The following is a 25,499-nucleotide window of genomic DNA, read 5'->3' on the forward strand; positions in this document are numbered from 1 at the left end:
CCTGCCTGGGGTGTTGCAAGGGAGCACGTGAACCTCCAGAAACAGTCCTAGCTCCTGCAATTCAGAGCAGCTGGATTAATATATTACATGTATTCCTGGAGAAAAAAAATAATCTTCATGATGTTTAACATCAATGGATTTTAGCTAGCAACTTTTTCATCACTGACATTACCCTGCAACTTTCTTATTAAAATGATTTTTCTGGAAAAAAAAAACAAACCAAAAGCTTTTCTTAAAAAAAAAATTCTTCTATTTCATCTGAGGCAAATTTATTAAGCTGACAAATACTTTTGTAGTAATAATCATACAGTGACCTTTTCTTTTGAAAGGTGGGAAGCTTGTAATGAGACAGTGATTAGGGAAGGAGAAAAGCAGCTGAGTCCTGGCTGGAAGAAGTGTGTTCTGTGCTCTGGCATGTGTTTTCTTGATGCCATAATGTGAGGCAGTTGTTCTATGCCTTGGGAGAGGCATCACTAACCTTATAGCTCTTGTCTGCAGAGTGCTCAAACTGAGGTCCAAACTGAGACCGAAGTCTCAGCACCACCGTCCAGTTGCAGCTCAGCCAAAGGAAGCTGTATTTCTGACATAATTTGCATATCTGAAAAATCCTATTCTGAAATTTCATTTGCTAAATTGAGTGTCCAATGTTAGTGGCCACCTGTACCTGTACCTCAAATGCCCAACTGTTAAATGGAGCACTATTCTTCCTTTCACCCTATTCTCCTGTTGAAAATGTAAATGTGTATGTATTTGTGGAGTATTCCAATGCTGTACTGACAATTTTATAGAAAAGCATATGGGGAAATTTCTAACTCTGCTTCTTTAAGGAAGGTATAACTAATACAAATTAAAAGGTGCAAGAGGACTGCACAGCAACCAGGAAGAATATTACTCTTTGGATCCCTACTGAGTATCTTGTTTCCTGTGGCATGCATCCTGTAAAGAAAATAGTATGTGATTAATTAAAATTGTGTCAGGTTAATGCATGAAGGAGACATTAAATAAGCATACACAGCCTTAATTAGACTGTATCTTAATTTCCATGTCTTTGATTTTACAGCTTCTGTAACATTTTAGCGTGGTATGTGTGTGTACACCTATGCACTGATTATATCCTAATTAACTTATTCCAGAACAATAAAAGAGAGATTTCCTCTACAAGATCATCAACACAAACTGGAATATAACACTTCAAACTACCTTGGAATAGAGAAGTGTTAAAGGAATTAAAAATGCCTTTCAAATATGTATGTGCTGTCATTTCAAAGTTGCTTCATGCCTTCCTTCACCCTTCAAACTTCAAGTAAAATTCTACCCTGGGGAGAACCTTGGGAAAGCTAAGCCTCTGGAAGAGGTTGAAAATTAGCCTACAAACTTAAAGGAAACCTTGTGTCAGCTTTGAAGCATGTAACAGTGACCCAGTGAAGTAGGCACCTGTAATTCTCCCTTTGGAAAGCGGATGGACTTCTGCGTGTTGCCTGAGCGAGTGTGACGAAGCCACTCCTAAGTGGAAGCATACTATTAACAGGAAAATAATACTGCTAACAGGGAGCATCTCTAACAACCTGCCACATAGTGGCTAATTTTGGGTCACGGGACAATTATTTTTTAAGATGATGAAGCTAGGTAAAGTTTTGCCATGGTTTTGGTGAGTACAAGAGGTACTCTGGTAGGCAACATTTCAATCCTACACAGTAACTACAGCTTTTCTTCTAACAGAAGTTATAAATCAACGTTTGTATTTCAGTTGGCTTTCAGATCCTTTATGAAAATTCATTTTATTTTGATCGTAGTTCACCCAAAAAGAAGACATTAAGCACACAAACATGTCATGTGCCACCTGTTCCATTTGAACTTATTGGCAGAAGTCTCCTATGTCATATTTGCTAAGGTAGGCACAATACTGATAATTTCAGTGAGAGTCATGAGCTTCTTAAGTACAGATCATGAATAATTATACTTTAGTTTCTTTCCCTCTGTTTCCTAGGCTATCATTCTTTCCAGTGAAGTATTCATACTTTAGGGTGGTCCAACTGGCAAGCCCACATTTTCACCATCCATACAAGATCCATGGCTCAGCTAATTCTTACCAGTGTCACAAAAGGGAGCTGCATCAAAGTGCTTTGCTGCTCAGATAGGAGAATGGTAGATACAAGTATAGAGTAATGCCATGGCCAGCTATACAAATGAACTATGTTCTGGAGCAAGCAGACTTGTGAAAGGACATGGCCCCCAAAATAGGCATCGAGAAGAGCAACGCAGGTGTGCTCAGACATCAGTGGCAAGTAATTCTGTACATGGGAGGAAGGACAAACATAGCATGCTGAGTCAGTTTGAACAGCAGCAAGGTAATTTTGTTCCCTTGCAAACAGATGTCTTGAAAAAAATAGAGGCTGCATGCCAAGAGGTTATTGATCGTGCTGCTAAATAAAGTAGTAACCTCACTCCATGGAAGGACCTTTTAGAAGCACCTGCTATGCAGTGATGAGGAAAGGACTGCAGCCATCCCAGCATGCTGGCTTGGCATGACACAAGTGCAGCAACAAACGGAGGGGCTGACTGGCCACCTTCAATAGCACCACCTAAGCTAGTGCCCACTGAGCTGCCCATCAGAAGGGACAACTGTGGCTGAAGGGCCATCATGCAGCAATCCCAAGATGCATGGGGAAATGTGTAGCAAGATGGATGTGCCTGCTCTCTCTTTGACAGGAAAGCAAGGAGGGCAGCTGGGGATTCCCTACCGAAAGAGACTAATAGCTGGGGAAGCAGAACAGGAAAAATCAGCAAAAACCTGGTGCTCCTTGTCGGGGTTCCAGGAACAGGGTATAACACTGAGGGATGGTTCAAGCAGCAAGTCCACATTTTCATCAGCTGTCCAGAATCCTATGGCTTGTCCTTGCTGTGGCAGAGCAGAACTAGCTGCACTGCTTCTGTTCTCATGTTATGAATCACATCTCTAGATGACTTTGATAAAAACATAATAGGATTCAATCCCATCCTAATTCTAAGTGAAAATATGAAGAATTATGAACTAGTGACAGGATGCTGAAGTCAGTAACCTGTCACAGATACAATGTTGGAGCTGAAGACAATCGTAGAACAACCATAGAATTGTTTGGGTTGCAAGGGACCTTTAAAGTTCATCTAGTCCAATGACTCTGCAGGGGCACAGAGCCCCATCCAACCTTACCCTGAGTGTTTCTAGGGATGGGGCTTCTACCATTTCTTTGGGCAACTTGTTGCAGTGTTTCACTACCCTCACTGCAAAACTCTAGGACAGGGACTGTCTTGCTTCTTGCCATGAACTGGGGTCCTTTGGTCATGCCTATTTCACCATGAATACTGATGTTTACTTAAGCATGACTATCCAGTACATGATATAAACTATATATATCTTAAGAAAGTAAATATATTTTCATACTATAGAGACTAATTGGTACAATAGTTAAAGAATGAGATTTTCCTAACATGAGCTAAAAGGTCATCATCTGGGGACTTAATGCCTAGTGGGAGAGAGACAGAAACCAAAACATCCACCACTGCCCAGCTACAGTCCAAAAAGCATCTGGGCACAGGTACCTCCTCATTCACCTGGCAGGCTCTCTGCTCCTCTGAATGTTTTGTTTACAGTTGCGCCTAAAATAAAAGTTGCCTATTTTTTTTTTTTTTTCCCCTCCTGCTATTCCTGCGGAGCAAGTTGGATTCCTTTCTGACTCACGCATGATTAACTAACTTCCAGCTGCATTATCTTTATTGCTGCTGCTGATGCACAAGCCAGCACTCAGCACGACTCGCGGATCCCACGCTGAGCTGGCAAGGCTGCCACTCACAGAAAAGGTTTTTGTTTTTTCCTAAGAGTTGTTAACTTTAGGATTTATTTTTATTATTATTATTTAAGAGAGCGCGCGTGTTTTGGTTTCTCGAGGACAGAGAAATACAACCAAATAATAACCTATAACACACTCCCGATGCACCCCGTGCAGTGTTGTGCGGGGGTGCCGCGCCCGGCAACCGGGCAGCGCTGAAGCAAGGAGCCTAGCGCCGAGGGGGTCTCGGCTGTAGCGCCAGCAGCAGCAGCGACCGCGCCCGGCGGGAGAGAAGCAGTGAGGGGTGGGCAACCGCGGCGAGCAAGCGGTTAATGCCGGGCACTAGGAAACGGGAAGGAAGAGGCTGAGCCCAACAAGAGTCGCACAGCGGAAACCCCCCTTCAATCCCGCAGATGCAGGCAGCCTCCGCCGGTGGCCCGGCCGGGAGTGCAGGCGGGCGGGACGGCGGCGGTAGCGGGCAGGCACGTGCGACACCGGCACCTGGCGGCAGCCGCCGGGCGGGCCCGGAGGCAGGGAAGTTGCGCTCCCTCCGTGCCGCCGCCCTGGGGGAGGGCGGTTGAGAAGGCTTACACAACCGGCAGCCCCTTACATAAAACAGGAGAGGGACCCGCCGGGGCGGCGCGTGCCGTGCGTCGCCCACTATCCTCCTCCTCCCTCCCTCTCTCTCCCTCTCCCACATCCGCGCCCCCTCCCCTCCCCCCTCCCCATCCTCTTGCTACCCGGGAGCCGCCCCCCTGCTGCAGCGATGTGACCCGCCCCCTCTCTCCCTCTCTTCCGTCGCCGTCCCCTCCCCTCCCAGGAAGAAGCCGGAGTCGGCAGCGCCGCGGGCCCGGCATGGAGTAGGGCAACCCGTGGCCGGCGGCGCCGTGCGGGCATGGAGCTGGGCCCGGGGCCCTGCGCGCTGCCCCCCGCCGCTGGGACCGGGTCCGCTACCGCGGCGGGGGGACCCTGCACCGAGATGCTGCAGGTGGCGGAGGAGGCCTTCCGCGGCGGCAACTTCGAGCTGGCGGCCGAGATCTACGGCTCGGAGCTGGCGGGGCTGCCGCAGCCCGAGCGGGGCCTGTGCCTCCGCCGCGCCGACGCCCTGGCGAGGGCCGGCCGCATGGCCGAGGCGCTGGACGCCTACGGCGCGGCGGCGCGGCTGGGGCGGCTGCGGCCCGAGGAGCTGCGGGAACTCGCCGAGAGCTTCGCCCTCAGCATCCGTGACAAAGAGCTTCGCCTCCCACCCTGGGGGAGCGGCGGAACTGGAGGCGGCGGGGCGGAGGGCGAGGATCTGGGCGACCCGGCTTGCTGCCGCCCGCCCGAGCTTTTCGCCTGCCCTCTGTGCCGGCGGCTGTTGTGCGAGCCGGTGACCCTGCACTGCGGGCACACCCACTGCCGCCGTTGTGCCGAGCCCGGCGACTGCGGCCGCTGCCACCGAGCGCGCCGCTCTGCCGAGACGACTCCTGCCGCCGCCTCGTCGCCATCAGCAGCTGCTCGCCCGCGGGTCAACGTGGTGCTGGGCAACCTGCTGCACAAGTGGTTCGGTGCCGAGAGTCGGGCGCAGCGGCTCCGCGCCGAGGGCGACGCGCTGCGGGAGCGCCAGGAGCTGCCGGCCGCCCTGGAGAAGTACAACCAGGCCCTGGAAATGGGTGAGCGGCGACGGCGGGGGAAGGCCGGAGGGGGCGGTGGCGAAGGAGGAGGAGGGGGCGAGGTGGGGGTAGCACTGCCTGCTGGCCCCTGGGCTGCTCCCTTTCCCTTCAGCAGTTGGGCGGGGAGGGATCTGTCGTGAGTGGTGGGAGAGGGCACCTGGAGGAAGGTTTGAGAATGAATCCTCCCAGTGCGTTCCCCCGCCCCCCCGCCAAGTGAATGGCTATTTTCGTTCCTCTGTTATTTTTGTCCTTGCTCAGAAGGTGCCTGGCGTTTAAGCTGCCTGCAGTCGATGACTCATTATGCAGTATTTCTGGAAAACCCGTTTTCCTATTTGTGGGGAAACCATCTTTTAGTAATGGATACGCAGCAGTGGCCGTGTTAAACACGAACCCGGCATCGTGGAAGGAATTAAGTGTGTGGATCGGATTCATTCAGCTACACGTAGTCGAATCTTCAGCAAAACACAGCCTTTGAGAACACTTAATGAAATATAAATACACATACAGGCTCAGGGAACTTTTTATCTTGCACTGTGTGTAATATTCAAGATAAATCTGCATTTCGACTTGTGAAGATCGCATGTCCGTGTTTTGAGTGTAATCTCTTTATAGGCATGCAGTATTTCTGTGTGCAAAATATCTTCTGAAGAGTCTGGCTTTAAATAAAAATGACACCGTCTGTCTTCCTCCTCTGCCAAACCGCTGGCAGCTTTAGTTTGTCTGAGCTAGGTTGTTTTCAGTCTCTGTGCCGAGTAGTAGGTGGATCCTGCTCGCTCAGTTGTAGCCTTATAGTAATGCTTGTCTGCGTGCGTGCTTGTTTGCTCTGCAAGCGGTGGGGGTGGTACAACTCCATTAGTGTCTGAAATGCCTGGAGAGAGGCATAGAGCCGGGATCTCAGCAAATCCCCAGGGGTCTGCTACTACACCAGTCTGAGCGGGATAGATGTCCGGTTTAACTGAGGGAGAAAGGCTCGGTTGTCTTAGCATGGATGTAATCCAGTGGGTGAAGTTCTCCGGAAGACAAACGTAGAAAACTGGTTCTATTCTGTGGAAGAGCTTCTTCCCTAAATTGAGTAACATAGCTTTTCTTGAACCTAGTTTCACTACTTTGGATAAACGGCTGTGTGGGTTTTTTGTCTTTTTCTGGCTGCAGTGGAGGAAGACCCACTGTTAATGGTAGTCCCTGATTCGCTTTCAGTTTTTGCTGCAGTTACATACTAGGCGAGTATGGGATAGCACAGCATACAGTTGCCTCTCAGTTGATGCTGGCAGTGGAAACCATTACTTGTGCTATTTATTCCATTTTTCTAGATAGATGTGACAAGTTTTCAGTCCTAACCGAGTCTGCTTGTAAAACTATTACATGATTTAGTTGAAATAATCCTTATTAAAGTAGGGCAGGACGGAGAGCCCAAGAAAGAAGGTGAAGCAGAGGGGAGAAGCTCAATGTAGGTCAGTGGTAGATACAGCAAGTTTTCAGTAGTAGAGTAGTAATGTATAGGATTCAGAGTCTCACTGATGGGAGAAATAGTATCTTGTCAATGAAAGTCCTTCATGTGTTTTTTAGAGACCTGTTCCTTCACTGTTACTTGTTTCTTGCTGTCTGCAGGGGGTGGAAGGAGAGGGAAGCCTGTATCGTGCTTATTGTCTTGCTAGTGTTCTTGCACAGCCTGTCCTTACCACTCCTGTCCCTGTCCAGCTGTGGTTGCTGTGTTATGGTCTTAAAATAAACCTCCCTTACAGTGTCCTTTCAGTCTTCTGTGATTTCCCAAGAACTCTGGGAATCTTTTTGGAAACTCCTGATTCTGTCAGTGACTCTAAAAAGGCTTAATAAAACTTACTTTAAAAAATCTAATTAAAAATAGTAGCAGGTATGGTATCTTGTTAGTTTTTGAAATCCTGAAACCACAGAGTAACATGTAGTTTCTCACAGGTTGAACTGGTGTCTGAGCCTCATGTTCTGAAGTTCTTACTACATGCTCGTCAGGTACTGACTCTTGGCTTGCTGGAGTTGCTTACTTGCTTTCAAGCCAAGTATCATAGTAAATAGGAAGAAAAAAAATAGCTGAGTACTTTTTAAGCATTAGCATAGGAGCAACTTGAAAAGCAGGTATTTAAGAATTCTTATGTGTAAGACCATAACTCCTTTTTTTTTTACCTCCAGATATCTCTGTATTACTATTAATTGTCAAGGGTTTGAGTATCCCTTTGATTTCTTTTTAGAGACTGAAGGTATGTGAACACATTGATTATACAATTACTGTGTAAGGTTAGCTAAAACTCCAGGCTTCTTGGCAGGATGTGCAGATCAGAGGAATTTTTACTGGTGTTCCTTGTTGAGTACTTTTCTGCTCTGTCTGTAACAAGCGGCTTTGTGTGACGTAATAACTAAAGCAAGTTTTCCAGTCCTGTCACTTCTGGTTGCAGCTTTCTGTCTTCTGATTTGTGTTTTAGTTCTCAAGGTGCTTGAAGCCTAAACTATAAAAGGCTCCTGTCATGTAGCCAGTACACTTTTTTCCAGTGGCCTAATAGAATATCAGCTTCTAATTTCAGCTCTCAGAAGAGGTCTGCATTCCTTCAGGTTGTCAACATTTTCCAGTTGAACTAGTTATTCTTGCAAAAACTTACCCTTAGCAAGTATCTCCATCTTTTGCGCCTAACTATTGGTTCTACAATGCTGACGCTGCTCCTGTGTTTGCTCTGATAGACTTTGCTATGGAGTGTGGTTGTGTGTGGGTTTTTTATTTTTAAGAAAATCAGCTCTAATCTTTGATTATTCTAGTCCTCTTGAGATGCTCATAGCTTGGTGATCTCTGCTATTTTTAAACAAAGTTGCTGGCTTTTTTGTTGCCATAGATATTGGAATAGATCCCTCATTATTGCAAGGTATCTGATTACCACAGCTTCAAAGCAAGCACATGTCAAGCTGCTTGAAAGCAAGCATTTGTTTGCAGCAGATTGCCCTTTGTGCCAAGCTTTTTTTGCTGTTCGAGCTATCATAATGTCAAGTACTGTCCAAATTTTGCTCTCAGGGTTATTCCTCACACAGATTAAATTCAGAGAGCTGGGGTATCAGAGGTAGGCTTTCTCTCTGCCATCACTTCTAACTGGTCTTCAGATTATGTGAACTCTTACGTCAGTTAAACTGAAATATATATTATATGCAGGTTTGGTTGGGCTTTTTTAGGGGGGGGGTGTTTGTTGTTGGTTGAGGATGGGTGGTGTTTTTAATCTTTAGTTTGGGTCTTTTTTGTGCAGTGGGTACTTTCTGTACCATTTTCCTCTCACATGTTGTTCTCTGGAGATGGTCACTGGAGGGACTGTGTCTGGGAGGCATGCAGTTGTTTCTCTGTATCCAGGCTTAAACTAAGAGAGCTAGATTTCAGTGACAAATTAACATAAGTATTTTGAAGATGTGCTTTTTGGGAGAGTGCATGGGTTGGTTTGTTGTTTTTTCTTTCTAGAAAGCAGTTCCCAGTTACAGAGGAACTGGTGGCTGTTGCTTCATGAGAAAGATTGTATAGGTGACCCGCCTGGTGGATGTGGGGAAGGCTGTGGATGTAGTCTACCTGGACTTCAGCAAGGCCTCTGACACCATCCCTCATAGCAAACTCGTGGCAAAGCTGGCAGCCAACGGCTTGGACAGCAGCACTCTGAGCTGGGTGAAGAACTTGCTGGAGGGCCAGGCCCAGAGAGTAGTGGTGAATGGTGCCACATCCAGCTGGCAGCCAGTCACTAGTGGTGTCCTCCAGGGATCAGTGTTGGGGCCCATCCTGTTCTATATCTTTATTGATGATCTGGATGAGGGCATTGAGTCCATCACCAGTAAATTTGCAGATGACACCAGGCTGGGGGCAGGTGTTGATCTTTTTGAGGGTAGGAAGTCTCTGCAGAGAGACCTTGCCAGGCTGGACAGATGGGTGGAGTCCAGCGGCATGAGATTTAACACATCTAGGTGCCGGGTTTCTACACATTGGCCACAACAACCCCGTGCAGCACTACAGACTGAGGACAGAGTGGCTGGAGAGCATCCAGGCAGAGAGGGACTTGGGGGTGCTGGTTGACAGTAGGCTGAACATGAGCCTGCAGTGTGCCCAGGTGGCCAAGAGGGCCAATGGCATCCTGGCCTGCATTAAGAACAGTGTGGCCAGCAGGAGCAGGGAGGTCATTCTGCCCCTGTACACTGCACTGGTTAGGCCGCACCTTGAGTACTGTGTCCAGTTCTGGGCCCCTCAATTTAAGAAGGATATTGAGACACTTGAAGGTGTCCAGAAAAGGGCAACAAGGCTGGTGAGGGGTTTGGAGCACAGCCCTATGAGGAGAGGCTGAGGGAGCTGGGATTGTTTAGCCTGGAGAAGAGGAGGCTCAGGGGAAACCTATTGCTGTCTACAACTACATGAAGGAAGGTTGTAGCCAGGAGGGGGTTGGTCTCTTCTCCCAGGCAACCAGCAGCAGAACAAGAGGACGCAGTCTCAGGCTGCACCAGGGGAGGTTTAGGCTGGATGTTAGGAAGAAGTTCTTCACAGAAAGAGTGATTGGCTATTGGAATGGGCTACCCAGGGAGGTGGTGGAGTCACTATCACTGCAAGTGTTTAAGACTTGATGAGGCACTTAGTGCCATGGTTTAGTTGATTAGATAGTGTTGGGTGTTAAGTTGGACTCGATCTCAAAGGTCTTTTCCAATGTGGTTAAGTCTGTATAGGGCTTTTCACAACTACAGTGTGTAACTTTATACTCACAAAGAGTGTGTCATGACGGGTTGGAGTACAACAACAAAGTCACTCTTTGGGAGCAGTATTTATCAGAAAAATAGTCTTATGCATGTAAAGTAGGAGCATATTGTACATGTCATGCTACTCTTCTGGGTTTGAAATTATAGGCTGTACAGCTCAGAAGAAAACTGACCATTCCTTGGAGTGAGGGCTCACTTGTAAGCAGACACATGTGTGGAATGTTAAAGGGTTTGGGTGACAGTGGCTCATGTCTCCAGTGGACATCCCTCTGTGCCCTCCTTTGTGTGAGGTAAGTTGTATAAGGTTTAATAAGGCCAAGTGCTGGGTCCTGCACTTATGCCACAACAATCCCATGCAGTGCTACAAGCTTGGGGCAGAAAGCTGCCCAACAGAAAAGGACCTGGGTGTGGTGGTTGACAGCCATCTGAACATGAGCCAGCAGTGTGTTCAGGTGTTCAAGAAGGTAAACACCATCCTGATGTCCAGCAATAGTGTGGCCTGCAGGAGTAGGGAAGTGGTTGTGCCCCTGTACTTGGCACTGGTGAGGCTGCACCTCAAATCTGTGTTCAGTTTTGAGCACATCACTACAAGAAAGATGTTGAAGTGCTGGAGTGGGTCCAGAGAAGAGAACAAAAACTGGTGAAGGGTCTAGAAAACAAGTCTTCTGAGGGAACTGTGATTTAGTCTGGAGAAGACGAGGCTGAGGGGGTATAACTTTTCTTTTTTTTTTTTTTTTCCCCCCTACAACTACCTGAAAGGAAGTCATAGTGAGGTGGGTGCTGGTCTCTTCTCCAAAATTACGAGCAATAGGATGAGAGGAAATGGCCTGAAAATGTGGCAGGGAGCTTTAGACTGGATATTAGGAAAATCTCTTCTCTGGAAGAGCAGTCAGGTGTTGGATTAGGCTGCCCAGAGAGGTGGTGAAGTCACAATGCCTGGAGTACTCAAAAAACATGTAGAGAATGGCACTCAGGGACATTGTTTAATGACCATGGTGGTGTTAGGCTGACATTTGGACTCCATCTTAGAGATCCTTTCCCACAATGCTATTATTCTACTGAGACAGCCTGTTAGTGTCCCATACCTTTCTTGTAAATAAGCCTGAAGATGCCTGCTCAGATAAAAAGCCCAGTGGTGCAGTCCTCTGGCTCCTCTTGCTGTTTTTGTAGTGGTTCTGGTTCCTGAGCTGTGTCAGCACCTGTAGGTCTTGGGCATTCTGTAAGTTCTGCAGCTGGGAAAGGGCCGTGCACCTGATGCATCCACCTAACCCTGACTCAAAATAAGCTTTTTCAGGTGGGGAGGAATGGCTATGCCCCAACTCCTGTGGCATAGTGAAGCAGGTGCTCACTTGTCTGCTATGCAGAGTGCAGTCTTGGCTGACTCCTAACATAGTGGCACACATTGTGTATCGACACTGGCATGTCAGGATAGTTTGTTTCTGCGTAAGACACGTTTGCATCTGCCTGTAATGACCCATTGCTGCAGTCCCCCTTTGGAATCAGCAAAGCCTGAGGAGCATAACTGTCCCTGGAGAACAGTAAAAGCTGCAGTGATTCCTTGAAGTGGTTGTGTTTACTTCTGGTGTGATGGGCTGTTTCTGAGCAGAAACAGGTTTCCCATGGGAGTGGGTTATAGCTGATACATGGAGCTGCGTAAGTATTTTAAGTCCTCCCCAAGGGGTTCAGAAAAAGCTTGCAGGAGGTAAGCTCAAAAGGAACTTTATACAGTGGAGTTAAAGATGCATACATGTGCAAAGTGGGGGGCTTTTCTTCCCAAGCTGTCTGCATGGATCTGTTTCCAGTGGGCAGGAATGGTGTGGAAAAGGCCAAAGAGAGGAGGTGAGTTTGTATTGAACTTGACATAGTATGAGAGCTAGTATGCTTGCAGGAAAATACTGCTGTCTGGGTGCTGGAGGTTTTCCATCTCACATCTGCTGGTGTGGAGAACCATGTGCTGACCACCAACCCACAGGGTGATGTTTGGAGCATTGCTAAAACAAAATGTAAAAACTTGCTTGAGCTTTGATGGGAGGATGAGGATCTGCCTCTTTTAGCCAGACCTTGCAGAGAGAGTTTTCTCACCATAAACCGGCCTGATCCAAAAGAAAGCCTAATGTTACTACTCAGCGTTAGTTTATTTTGTGGTCAAGCAATTTGTGGGAACTTACTTGGCACCTTCCAAATTCTCCTTCCATAAGAATTGAATTAAGAGGGTGGGCAGGCCAGGAGGCAATAGAAAAGAGCTGTAAAGGGAGCATCAGGTGTGGAAAGATGAGGTCTCAGGCCAAAATGTGTCTGTTCACAAGCAGATGGAGCCTCTTAGGACAGTGTCAGTGGTGGTCCCTGTTCCCCAGTTGTGCTCACTGGAGTGTTACAGGTAGTGTGCAGGGGATTCACCTGCTTGGAATCACCATACCCTCATTGTCCTCCTGCTGCTGTTTTTTAAGGACTTGTGCTCATTAGCGATGGACTTGTACAGAAGTCGTGTTTAAAGAAAACTGCCAGAGGGCATCCACATACACCTATGTGTGAATTGTGTGTGTTGCATACGCTTTAATACTCTCTTCTTTTGTACTTTATTTCTAGAACGTTGTCACTGAAAGATAAGGTCAGTTGTCTTTTTGTGGTGTGGTGAAAATGAGTGACCCAATCTTTCTTCCTCATGGGGTCTTGAGAGTGCGTTCTGTTTTCCAGTAGTAAAGATGTAAGTCTTTGATGTTGTACCAACCATTAAAAAAACGAAAAGCTGTCATGGCTCCTGGAACAGCAAATGGTTCATTCATTTTAATAATTTAACAAAAGAATATTTAATTTTGTAGCTCCTGAAGGAAAGCATGACTTTCCAGTGGAGAATGAGAAGTAGTCTTTCTGAAATTACATGCCACAAAATATTGTGGATGCTTGCTGCTTTGCAGGATTTGTGCTAAAAAAGCAACTCTGTAAAAGTACCTCTTGAAATCTGCCTGCAGCATGTCTTCAAAACCTGTTTGTTCTGTTTTACAGGGCTAGAAAAATGTGTAGAAGTAGGAGTCAAGGCTAGAGACTGTTGGCAGTAGTCTGAGTTTTATTTTTAAACTTAAAATCGTTTGCAGATTTCTGTCCCTCACCCCCCTCCCTTTTTTAGTGAAGTAGTACTTGAAAATAGTAGTAAATACTTCATATATGACACCACTGGAAATGTGTCAAGTGCTTTGGAACAGAAGTGTGTATTACTCCTGATCTGTAAAGAGCTTGCAGTGGAAAGCTTAGATCCTGTAGTCGGATCTCTGGAAGTTCTGGAGAGGGTCACCTGAAAGTGGGGGTTGTATATAGCTGCAGTATGAGGGCAGTGGTGGACAAAAGGCTTATCCATCATGGGTATGAAGGGGAGAAGGCATCGTGCTGTACAGTAGACAGATATTTAGCTAGTTAGCATTGCACATGTAACTTCATTATGTACTCCTTGAGATAGGGTGACACTTCCCCATACCCCTGCATGTATGTAACCCAGATGTAACTTCCTATAAATAATTGAACTACTTTAGCAGTCCTAGGGAACAAACTCTACCTATGTATAAGAAAGTGAAGAATTTTTGAAGTCTCTTCAAACAGCATATTCTTTTTCTTTTCTTCTGAAGTATAACAGGATGCCTTTTGCTTTTGGAAGATGACATTTATAGAACTGACTTGCACTTCATCTTAAAATTAGTAGGATACTGCACCACTCCTCTCTTTTATAAACACATTAAGTATTTGAGGACAGTAGTGAAGTAATAACTGAGAAACAGATCCTTCTTGCATTGTTCAGAGTCAGAAACTCTGAGCTGAAATGAGCTTTAACTGGAAAAAGAGAAAGTTACAGAGATGCAAACAGTAACTGGTATGAGCGTAGTTTGGGTACTCATGACAAATATGATAGCTAGGTTATCGCTTGTCAAATTATACTGTGGTAGAATATTTGACTGTAAAAATGATTCTGTTTAACTATGATTATGGCAGACCTGCTTGTCTGGCCCCACCTGGCTGTCAAGGGAGTCCTTGGAGTCTCTTTGCAATCACAGGTTCATGTGCACCTGGCACATCTCTGCACATTTCTTAGGAGGGTGCTGTGAAGATCAGGCAAGGGGCTGACCTCATGGGGTGGTTCGCTTTGTTTTTTGAAGCTTGCCTGTTATATGTTCCTACTTCAGTCTGTAGGCACCCTGATTTGGGACAGTCACTGTACCTGCTGTTTGAGAGCATACTTCAGCTCTGACTGAGGCTTTGGTAAGAAACCTTACCCAAACCCTGAACTAAATGCTGGGAAACTTAGTAAGCATTGAAAATGAGTCACGTTTGTGTACTCAGTAGTTTTATTATACTGATACCAAGCAGCCATGAGTGGACTTCAGTGTATGTCACCTGAAGCAGTGCCCAAGTGTCCAAAGGGTAGAGTGGGAACTGAAAATATGGGGAGGATTCATGATATTTTATTTGGAAAGGGTAGCGTGCATATACAAAGTATTGAAAGATTAGGATTTGGATACGATCTAATTACATTTAGCTCTATGCTGGGCTGTTCTTGAATCAAGGACTTTTGCAATTCATTACTCAGTGGATTTGTAAAGGTGGTTATCGCTGGCTCTGCAATTGTGGAAATGCAAACTAAACTGTAGGTTACCGTAATTGGTCTTGGCATGAGACCAAGTGTTGTACCTCTGCCTCATGAGGCTAGAGGTGAAAACAAAAGCAAAGGCACAAAGTTAGCTTCACCTTTTTTGTTACAGCTCTTACTTCAGGTAGTATATAACTTCCAGTGTTTCTCTGGAGTGATGAGGGGAGTAGTGATTACCTGTGCTTAGCAGTGATGACAGTCCAGGTTTATAACAGATAGCAGCTCCAGCATAGGAGCTTCCTAGCTCAGAACTTGGTGAATCTGAACTAAAACTGCTGAAAATCCTAAACATGTAGGATGTAAAAACCTGTGTTCTTAAGTCAGTGCTTTTGAACAGCAAAATACTGAGGTGCAGACAGAAGTTAACTTCAATCTTAAAATTGTATGTTCTTAAGAATAATCCATCTGATGTGTTGCCAATGTGTGTTTCTTCAAAGTGAATAATACAATGGAATTTCTTGATGTCCCCCAGATCAGAGAGCACCTAGTTAAGCTTGCTGCACGGCAAAGCGGCAAGTAGGTGAAGGTTCTTTATATTTGGGTGGGAAGGCAAGGGGAAGCACTGCAGCTTCAATTCTGCTAGTGAAGTGGTGGCTGCAGTTTGTCCTCTCTAGTTTAAATAGGTCTTCTCTGCCTATCTGCCTCTTATTTTTCTTTCTTTCTCCTCCTTTTTTTTTTCAAATTCTTTTCATCTTGGTATGATTTGTACTTCGATTCTGTGTAGTCAGGCGTGGATCACCTCTAGCTGCTCAGTGCAAGCGATACTGGGGCTTTGAGGTGTTGCCTGAATCATCTTCTTAGTGGAGGTGATAGAAGAGAAGACTTTGGCAATAGACATTTCTGAAGGATGAAAACCAAAATAAACCACTTAATATTTGCATGAAGATAAAATAAACCAAATAGAGGTTGATGGCAGATTCTGTCAGGGGAGGTGATGCATTTTACTACCCTGGCGGCAGGCAGTGTGAATGTGGGTGAGAAAAGAGCACAAACCAGCTGCTTGCCTGGTGATCCACACAGTATCACAGTATCACTTAGGTTGGAAAGGACCTCGAGGATCATCGAGTCCAACCTATCAACACAGACCCCATGACTAGACCATGGCACCAAGTGCCACGTCCAATCTCCTCTTGAACGCCTCCAGGGTCGATGACTCAACCACCTCCCTGGGCAGCCCATTCCAATGACGAATGACTCGCTCGGTGAAGAACTTTCTCCTCACCTCGAGTCTAAACCTCCCCTGGTGCAGCTTGAGACTGTGTCCCCTAGTTCTGGTGCTGGTTGCCTGGGAGAAGAGGCCAACCCCTTCCTGGCTACAACCACCCTTCAGGTAGTTGTAGAGGGCAATGAGGTCACCCCTGAGCCTCCTCTTCTCCAGGCTAAACAATCCCAGCTCCCTCAGCCTCTCCTCATAGGGCTTGTGCTCAAGGCCTTTCCCCAGCCTTGTTGCCCTTCTCTGGACACACTCAAGTGTTTCGATGTCCTTCTTAAACTGAGGGACCCAGAACTGGACACAGTACTCAAGGTGATCCAGGCTGTGAGCAGAAGACTGGTGGTGCCCTACCCTCCTTCTTACTGCAGCTTATTTCAAGAGCTGCTGAACTTTGCTGTTATGTCTGCCAGCATTGATCAACTGGTGGAAACAGTTGCTGCATTTGTCTGCGGAGTACTGTTAGCAGGTGCTTGCTTGGTTGTCATAGTGGAGGAGTGCTTTGTTGCAAGAGTGGGCTTATGGAGGAAGAGTCATCTTTTTCCTTGCATCCTTTGTGCGCTAAAACTTCTTGCATAACTCCTCTGGTGTCTAAGGTTACTTCTTCTGAAAACTGCCTGTCATGTAAATGTAGGGAGGAAAAGCTGTGACTTTCAGATTTTATTTTGTTGTTGTTTTAGTTTTTTGTTTTTAAATCCCATTATGAATCCAGTTAAAGTGGTCTGGTAACTGAGGACGCTTGGGCTTGCTGATTGCAACTATACACCGTGATGCAGGTTTTGGTTAGGATAGAATCAGTTATCAACACAGTAGCTAATATGTAGCTGTGTTTTGGATTTGTGCTCAAAACGTAGGGATGTTTTCCATATTGCTGAGCAGTGCTCATAAAGTCAGGGCATTTTCTGCTTCTAATGGCTGCCTGATGATGGGAAGAAGCGAATTCATGTTTCACTTGTGCAAGGCTTTTACTTTACCTATGAAGCTGTCCTTATTTCAACTCACAAGTTTGTTTGGTTTTTTTCTACTTACACTCTTTTGCTTCTCCCCATCCTGTTGACAGAGGGAGTGAGTGAGCAACTGTGTGGTGCTTAGTTGTCAGCTGGGGTTAAACCATGACATCTGTCATTTTCATTGTCCCTCTTAATCAGTTTCAGGAACTGACTCTGGTTTTCATCTTTGCTGTGGAATGAAGCCTGAACTCCTTACTGCTTCTGTTAATTATTCTATTAAGTGTGCTCCTTCTACACCCTTCCACCCCCAACCAAACAACCCCTGTGAATCCGGTTTTTGTGTGTGAACTTGTCGTATTTGCATGAAGTCTGCAGGAGAAAAAGTAGCTTGCTATTCAGTCAATTTCCAAACTGTGCTAATTTATTATTGAAATAAATATTTTATTTTTCAAGCTTTTGAAAAGACTTCCACTACTGAACTGTTCAGAATTGAATGCATAATGTAACAAAACAAGCCAAATTTCTTTGTAGGGGCAGTACTTCCTTTAAAATGTGGGGAAAATTTCCCCTAAAGTGCTGTGCGGACTGACTCATCCAAGGGAGGCTGACAGGTGTTTTTGTGATGATCACGCTGCTTTGGTTCTGTTCAGGCACTCAGAAAACATCTGTAGGATAGGAACCTATTTTTAATAAAACATGCTTTTCAAGGAAGAAGTGTCCAATAAGAAATAGTTCTAGCAACTTCAAATTTGGTCTCTCTATGCTGAGTTCCTGGAAGAACTCTAGATGGTAGCTACAGTAAAAGTTTTACCATCTGTGATCAGTATGGTGAATCCTCTTAACTGCTCTAATTGCTGTCCTGGTACTTAGTGATTTTTGGGAAGCAGCACAAGTTCAGCCTGGTCTAGTTGAGGATGTTCGTGCTGACTGTGGAGAGGTTGGACTAGATAACCCTTGGAGGTTCCCTTCTGGCCCAGACCATCTGTGATTCTAAGTTGTTTGGGCTTATTTATTTATTTTTAAAGGTTGAATGCGTGGGCATATCTGCAAGATGAATTTTGGATGTTAACTTCTGCATCAGTAAAACCTCAATCTGACAAACATCTACAGAGAAGTGCAAAGGTGGTATGAGTGGAAAGGTAAAGAATTTGAGACAATGAGGCTCACAACCACACTCAGGGTAGGCAATACTTGGTGGGCCCAAGGATAGCCCAGGAGGTAGGGAACCACCAGGCCCCTCAATCCAGGTGGTGTAGAGATTCCAAGCCTTCCCCTCTGGGCACTGCTTTGGCTGGTATTTGTGTGGTGCTATGTGATTATGGCTGGAGGGAAGGAGCTGCATAGGAAGGCTCTCAGGACCTGCAGCTCTGAGGAAATCTCTGTCCCAGCTGCCTGAAGCCACAAATTCTGGGAGCCTCAGCAGCTGGTTCCCTGATGCGGACAGGACAGAAATTTTGCTGTGCAGCTGCAGGCTCCCACAAGAGTTTTAATCAGGAAATGCCATCTGCTGGTATTGTAGAAACAACAAAATTTTCTATACTTTTTTTACATTAGGTCTAAAATAAGCAATTTAGTCAAATTCTAATTTTTTTTTTTCTTTAACCTCCAGAAGAAACAATGTTTGTTATTGGGGGGAGACGGAGTCATACAACAGCCACTGGTTTGTTTTAAAATGAACTTGCCAGTTATCGCAGTATAGCAGCGTTCACAACTTTCTGTCCTCAAGCTCTCTTCATTTACCTTCTGTGATTGTTTTTTCACCATGGCACCTGTGTTGGTGAACAATATAACATACCAGTACTCACAGAAATATTGTGGTTTAGGCTGTAGTTGGATATTCACTTCCACAGGCGCCTTAAGTTGGAGTCAGCAAGCTGATGCCGGGGTTCCACTAAGATACGCAGTATGAGGTTTCAGCGTGTCTAGCTGTGCCATCCTGGGATGGTCCTACCAGCAGCAGGAGGCTGGGAACAATGGGACTACAGGTTGGGCATAGACCTTGTGAGCATTTGGGCTGGGCTGCCATGTCTCTGAGTTAGATTAGTTTGAATGGAGGCAGCTGGGCACCACTGCAGCAATGGCATCTTAGAATAGAATTAACCAGGTTGGAAAAGACCTTCTAGATCAAGTCCGACCTATCACCCAACACCATCTAATCAGCTAAACCATGGCACCAAGAGCCCCATCCAGTCTCTCCTTAAACACCTCCAGTGATGGTGACTCCACCACCTCTCTGGGCAAAGCTGGTGAAGGGGTCTGGAGCACAAACCCTATGAGGAGGGGCTGAGGGAGCTGGGGTTGCTTAGCCTGGAGAAGAGGAGGCTCAGAGGAGACCTTATTGCTGTCTACAAATACCTGAAGGGAGGTTGCAGCCAGGTGGGGGCTGGTCTCTTCTCCCAGGCAACCAGCAGCAGAACAAGAGGACACAATCTCAAGCTGCATCAGGGGAGGTTTAGGCTGGATGTTAGAAAGAAATTCATTACAGGAGGAGTGATTTGCCATTGTCTTGCTAAGTCATCTTCCTGTGGAATGCTTGTTATACTATAGTCTCAAATACTGCTCTTTAGTAAAGCTGTCATTTGCCCTTTTCTTACACCCCCCCCTTCCCCCCATCTAAACATTCTTTGCCAGTTACTCATTAGAATGGGCCACACCTTAGACTTTCTGACTGAGACTCAATGAACAAGAGGTACAAGTCGTGAATACACATAGCTTTTTCTGTTTTGCCTTGGGGTTGCTTTTTTCAGTAGGTCATTTCCCCTTCATGTTGTGAGAGCCTTTGACTTTTGTTTCGGGAGAACTTACAGCCTTTGCCACACCATTGTGTTCTATGGTGACTTTTTTTGCTTAAAATTTTACAGGTGGAGACAAGATCCTGAAAAAGAGCCAATGAGTCTGAACTATGTGAAAAGCATGAAATGTGCAGTAGTGAACAGAAACAGGAAGCTGCCTTGTCTTCCCACTAATCTCCCACTGCTTCTTTTCTCCAGGGGTGTAAAAAACCAAACAAAAACCCCACCACCTCACCCAGCACTCTCCCTGGCTGCTGAGGCTCAAATAATTTCATATTTAAGCAGCTACTAAAAAAAAAAAAAAAAAAAAAAAAAAGCTGGATTTGGATTTTGAAGATCTTAAGTTAATTGTTTTCAATTCCATTTAACTAGCTTTCTTTTTAAGAATTGCCATTTAGAACTATGGATCACACTAGCAGTCTGTCACAGTCGGGACCAGTGGGGCAGCATCACCCCCAGTATGTCATTCTGCAGTTAGTGTATCTGGCATCAGTCTTTGCTGCTGCTTTCTTTCTCATCCCATGTCCTGGCACTTGTGTTAGCGTGGCTGTACAGCGAAACACTTGAGGGGAAACTGATCCTCTTAGACCTTTTTATTTGCTTGTTTTTATTGGATTAGCTTTCAGACAATTGATTCCTTGCTCTGGTTCTCTGTGCAACCACATGAGCCTGGTTTTCTGCATCAGAACTAGTGCCAGCTCAAGGAAGGGGGGGGGAGGTGTGATCCTGGGTCATCCCTTCTGGTGGGTGCTTGAACTTAATGAGTGGTAGCACCTGCAGCAATTATGTGCTTATTCACAGAATCTATCTGGTTGGAGGAGACCCTGAAGATCATCCAGCTCAACCTTTAACCCAGTACTGAAGGGTCAACACTAAACCATGTCTCTAAGCACCAGGTCCACACACCACTTGAACACCCTCAGGGATGGTGACTTCTCGATTGCTCTGGACAGACCATTCCAATGTTTGATAACTCTATCAGTGAAGAAGTATTTCCTAATACCCTGCCTAAACCTCCTGTGGTGTGTGCAGCTTGTAACCATTTCCTCTAGTCCTGTCACTTGTCATCAAAGAGAAGAGGCTGGCATCCTCTTAGCTCCAACCTCCCTTCGGGTAGTTGTAGAGAGCGATAAGGCCTCCCCTCAGCCTCCTCTTCTGTGCATCTGTATTCATGTACATGTGTTCCCAGGCTTTGTATGAGAAATGTGCTCTTACTGAGAACAGGTTTAGGATGCTTATGCTGAAGCAAGGTGTAGACAGTGAAGCCAGAGCAGAGAGGGCAGGAGAGGCATGAAGACAAGAGCCCTGTGTGGGTACATGCAGGAGATGACACTTGCAGCAGCAGTCTTGAGGAAGTTAGCTTGGAGCTGTTTAAAATTTGTAGAAATAAGGCAGTGATGTCTCTCAGCACACTGCAGCCTTTTTAAAGTTTAATCTCTGTTATGACAGCTTTAACCAGCTCATGATTCTGTATGGGTTACTGCATTTAGCTGCCACCATCCAAGCATATAAAGGTTGTATGAGCAAATCACACCTCAATCTCACCTCCTCAGATGAGATAACTGCTTTACCAGGCAAAGGCAGGGTGTTGTTTGGGGCTTACTGTGTTTTTGAAGGGCTGCTGATGTGGCAGCATCCTCCTGGTCAAAATAGGGAGGCAGAGGTGGGAAGGGTGGAGAATTCCCTGGATCATCAGACACATGGGGTGATGGCTAAGGGCTTGAGGTCTGCATTAGTGGTGTTGCTCAGGTGCTGGTAGTGTGGGTGACAGTTCAGCACCTTATTAAAATCCTCTATGATTGAGCAGAGTGCACTGTCAGGAGACAGTGACACCAGACTGTGGGGAGGAAGAAGCAGTTGATGTTCTGGAGATTAGGGCTCCTGTTCAGACTAACATCCTGGGCCTGGGCTGACCAATCTTTTGTGCTTCAGCAAAGGGAAGTGCACCTGGAACAGAATAACCCTGTGCAGTAGGACTGGCTCTGCCACAAAGCAGCACTGTAGAAAAGACCTGGGTGTCGCGGTCCTGGGCAAGCTGAATATGGATCAGCCAAAGTTTTTGTGTGGTTCTAAGGAATTTTGTGCTGGAGGAAGATACAGCAATCTTAAAATGTGTTACAGAGACTTTAGAAAAGGACAAAATAATTGGTGAAGTGTTCATAATCTATTCAACCAGAACAATTCATGAATGTGTGGATATTGAGGCAATGTGTATGATCATGAGAGGTTTGCCTCCCTGGAGGAGGCCAAAGGTGGAGAAGTAAATATGAAATTCAAAGGCTGTATGCATATTTCTTAATGATTGTTTCACAGGAGTTGTTTTAGCTGAAGTCCTGATTTTGTTATTCCTTTCAACTAAAGCCACACTGTGGGGAAAAATTCTTAGAGCTTTTTTCTTTTTTACTAATAGTGCTCTGTAGGCAAGGTGAGAGAGAGAGCAAGTGACATGCTGTGTGTGAGTATGAAATCTGTTCTGCTGGATAAAACATAGGGGTGAGGGCAATACCTTTTAAGAAAGAAGGAAGAAAATGCCTTTTCTTATTACAGGACAGTATGTATGTAACCATTGTGCAACAGTGCTTTTAAAGCTACTCTGGCTGGAAACTAGGTTACTGTATTTAACACATCCTAATGCTTTTAATCTTTTAATGGAGTTTCTTGCAACTGCTTTTCTTTTCCAGCTCCTTGCAAGTGTTCACTAATAGCACAGCGAGCAGAGCTCTGTACATTGATGAAGAACTACCAGCAAGCTCTTCATGATGCGGATGTCCTCTGCCGAAACAAACCCAACTGGCCTGCGGTACAGTGCTTGCATGCTATAAAGATACAAATGAAAACTCTCTATTCTTGGGGTGGCTTCTCTCTATGCTGGGGACACTGCTGCTGAGGGTGTTGCTGGGAGAACATTGAGACATTAACAGGGCTGGAAATGTCTGCTAAATGCTATATTACTCACAGGACAAGTCTGGAAGGTCCTTAATGTGTCTCCAGCCAGTGGGATTTCAGTGGCGGGTGACTTGTAATACGGTTTTGTGCTGATGCTCATTGATCTGCTAGGGCCAGTGCTGCAGCCTGGCAGCAAAATAGGGCCTGTGAGGTTGTGGTGACCAGGGATGGCTCAAAGTCTCTGGGATGGTGTGTTCCCAAGAAGTGGGTGGCTTTGATGGCGTGCTAGCCAGTGTGCCTTTCTGAGGAACACCTCAGGCAGTAGTGCATTATTTATTTATTATCCTTTTAATACTTAAGACTTCATTTCTGTGATTCCTTCCTGCATCATTGTGATTCATAGAGGGGGCTTGGATTTATTTTTTGCCTTTTTTTTTTTTTTCCCCATAACTGAAGATATTGTTACAAGAAGCACTGGTTCACAAGCAGTCTGAAGCAAGTATCAGAGATGTCATGAGGGAAAATTGGAAGAAGCATGTGGTGCCTGTTGTTAATGCTGATTGCCTAAGGCTAGACTGGGTGTCTGACAGCTTGCCCCACCTAGGATTACGCCTCTAGTCAGTCCCTCACTCATCAGTGGCAAAACTGCAGCACAGGTTTGACCAGATAAAGCCCCCGGAGGTACTACCTGGAGAAGAGGTAGCACAGGGAATTGGGGAAGGATTTTAGACAGACCTTGGTTTTCCTGTGAAGACTGATGAGATGTATGAATTTCTTGGCTTGCCTCAGTATGGGAGGCTAGCTCTCTAGTTCCAGCTGGGGAAGATGTGGGGCAAACAGAGAGGTGCTGTCAGAAGCATCTAGTTTCTGACAAGTTACATATTTGTCTCTGAAAGCTATCTGCCTTGTCACCCATTAAAACCTTTCTTATTTGAAGGCAGTAAGGCCAAACTTCTTGAGTGGAGTAAGCCACAGTGCTGTTGGGCATATTGGACCTCTCTCAAAAGGTTTTACAGAGGCTGTGCAAATGTTAAGAAGGTCAGGATTAGGCCTCTCTTTACTGCATTCAGGAAAAGGAAAACGTATCTCACCTTGAGAGACTGATGTGGGCTAAGACCTCTTGTTCAGGTCACCAAGCGACATGTCATGCTCGATGGTATGGCCCTGCTCTGGCAAGGGGGTTGGACTCAAAGATCTCCAGATGTCCCTTCCAGCCCCTAACATCCTGTGGTCACAGTATCACAGTACATTAGAGGTTGGAAGCAACCTTCAGAGATCCATCAGGTCCCACCCCTCTGCCAAAGCAGGATCACTTAGGGTAATTTGCACAGGAATGCATCCAGGTGGGTTTTGAAAGTCTCCAGAGAAGGAGACTCCTCAACCTGTTCCAGTGTTCCGTCACCCTCATTGTGAAGAAGTTTCTCCTCATGTTGAGGTGAGATCTTCTATGCTGAAGCTTGTACCTGTTGTTTCTTCTTATTAGTGCATACCAGCAAACAGAGATTGGTCCCCTCCACTTGACACCCACCCTTCAGATATTTATACACATTGATGAGATCCTCTCAGTCTTCTCGAGACTAACCAGCCCCAGGTCTCTCAGTCTCTCTTCATAGGGGAAGTGCTCAAGTCCCTTAATCATCCTTGTGCTTCTCCGTTGGATTCTTGTTAACCTGTCCTATGCGGTGGCCATTACCTGCTTGTGTTTTAAGCCTCCTTTTTATCTGACAGCAGACAGTTAAAAATCTTAACGAGTGTCAGCTTGACAGGCTATACTGAGAGAGTGAGGGAGGTGCATGCACAGGAAGATTATGTGATACCAGATCTTTTGGTATTCATCTGAAAAATAGAAAAGTGTATCTACTTATCTAACCAATCTCTTAGACTAGTGAAACTGTACTTTCAGCATAGCCTGGAGATAGTCATATGGATCAGAGATGGACTTGCACAGCACACTTTATAATAAATACATTTGCTCATTAGCAAGAGGCAAATGTTTAAATCCACACTTTTTGTTGTTGAGGAAGTAACTTCTGTAGTCAGATTTTAATTACAAATCAATATCTCCAGGGAAAGTCAAAGGTGAGGCATTTTTCTCTTGCTGCGAATAACAAAGTAGGACTTGTCCCTAAGCTAACCCCCATCCATGGCTATGGATGTGTTTCTCTAGGATATAGGAGAGGTAGGATGGGCTAGAATGTTAAGGATTGGTAAATTGCCCTAATTTCATAGTGTTTTTCTTCTCTGGCCAAATTGGTGAAAAAAATCACCTCTGTCCTGGTAAGGCACTCAGAAGTGGAAGGATCCTGAGCCTAAAATATTTTGCTTCCTCAGCTGTTATTTCCAGCCTGCCCCTTGCTGCTGGCTTTCCCTTGCAGCTTTGTTACTGTTAAGTTGGGGAGGGGCTTTTTTTCAAGGGCTTGTGATGGGATGAGAGGGAATGGATTTAAACTTAAGGAAGGTAGACTTAGACTAGATATTAGAAAGAAATTCTTTACAGTAAGGGTGGGGAGACACTGGAACAGGCTATCCGGGGCGTTTGTGGATGCCTGCTTCCTGGAGGTATTCAAGGCCAGATTGGATAAGGCCATGACCAGTCTAGTCTAATGGAAGGTGTTCTTGCCTGTGGCAGGGGTGGGAGTTGGAACTAGATGATCTTCAAGGTTCTCTCCAAACCAAATCATTCTATGAAGTTTGCCCTGGTGTGTGAAACAATTCTGTGGTGTGTTGAGCCCGATAGGATACGTAGTAGTCTCGGTCCCTGGAGAGACCTGCATCTCATTCTACATCAGAATCCCCCTTGAGGAAAGAGTGGGGACTTTGGCAGGGAATGATGCAGCAG

At 45.8% G+C, this 25,499-nt stretch overlaps 1 protein-coding gene across 2 annotated transcripts in view; it reads left to right on the top strand.

Moving 5' to 3' along the window:
- The first annotated feature begins 4,516 nt into the window (after positions 1-4,516).
- The window catches only part of LONRF2 (LON peptidase N-terminal domain and ring finger 2), a 38,119-nt gene continuing 17,136 nt past the window's right edge, over positions 4,517-25,499 (top strand). For both annotated transcript variants that reach the window (XR_010987360.1, XM_068138511.1), the window contains exons 1-2: positions 4,517-5,458; positions 22,456-22,574. Coding sequence is in view for 1 of the 2 variants with exons in the window: in XM_068138511.1 (XP_067994612.1) it covers positions 4,702-5,458; positions 22,456-22,574 (876 nt within the window). In the remaining variant the exon portion in view is untranslated. The remainder of the gene's footprint in view (positions 5,459-22,455; positions 22,575-25,499) is intronic.

The sequence above is a fragment of the Melanerpes formicivorus genome, unplaced genomic scaffold, assembly GCF_026170545.1.
Source record: "Melanerpes formicivorus ecotype bairdi unplaced genomic scaffold, bMelFor1.0.p_v2 SCAF_1, whole genome shotgun sequence".
Lineage (NCBI taxonomy): Eukaryota > Metazoa > Chordata > Aves > Piciformes > Picidae > Melanerpes > Melanerpes formicivorus.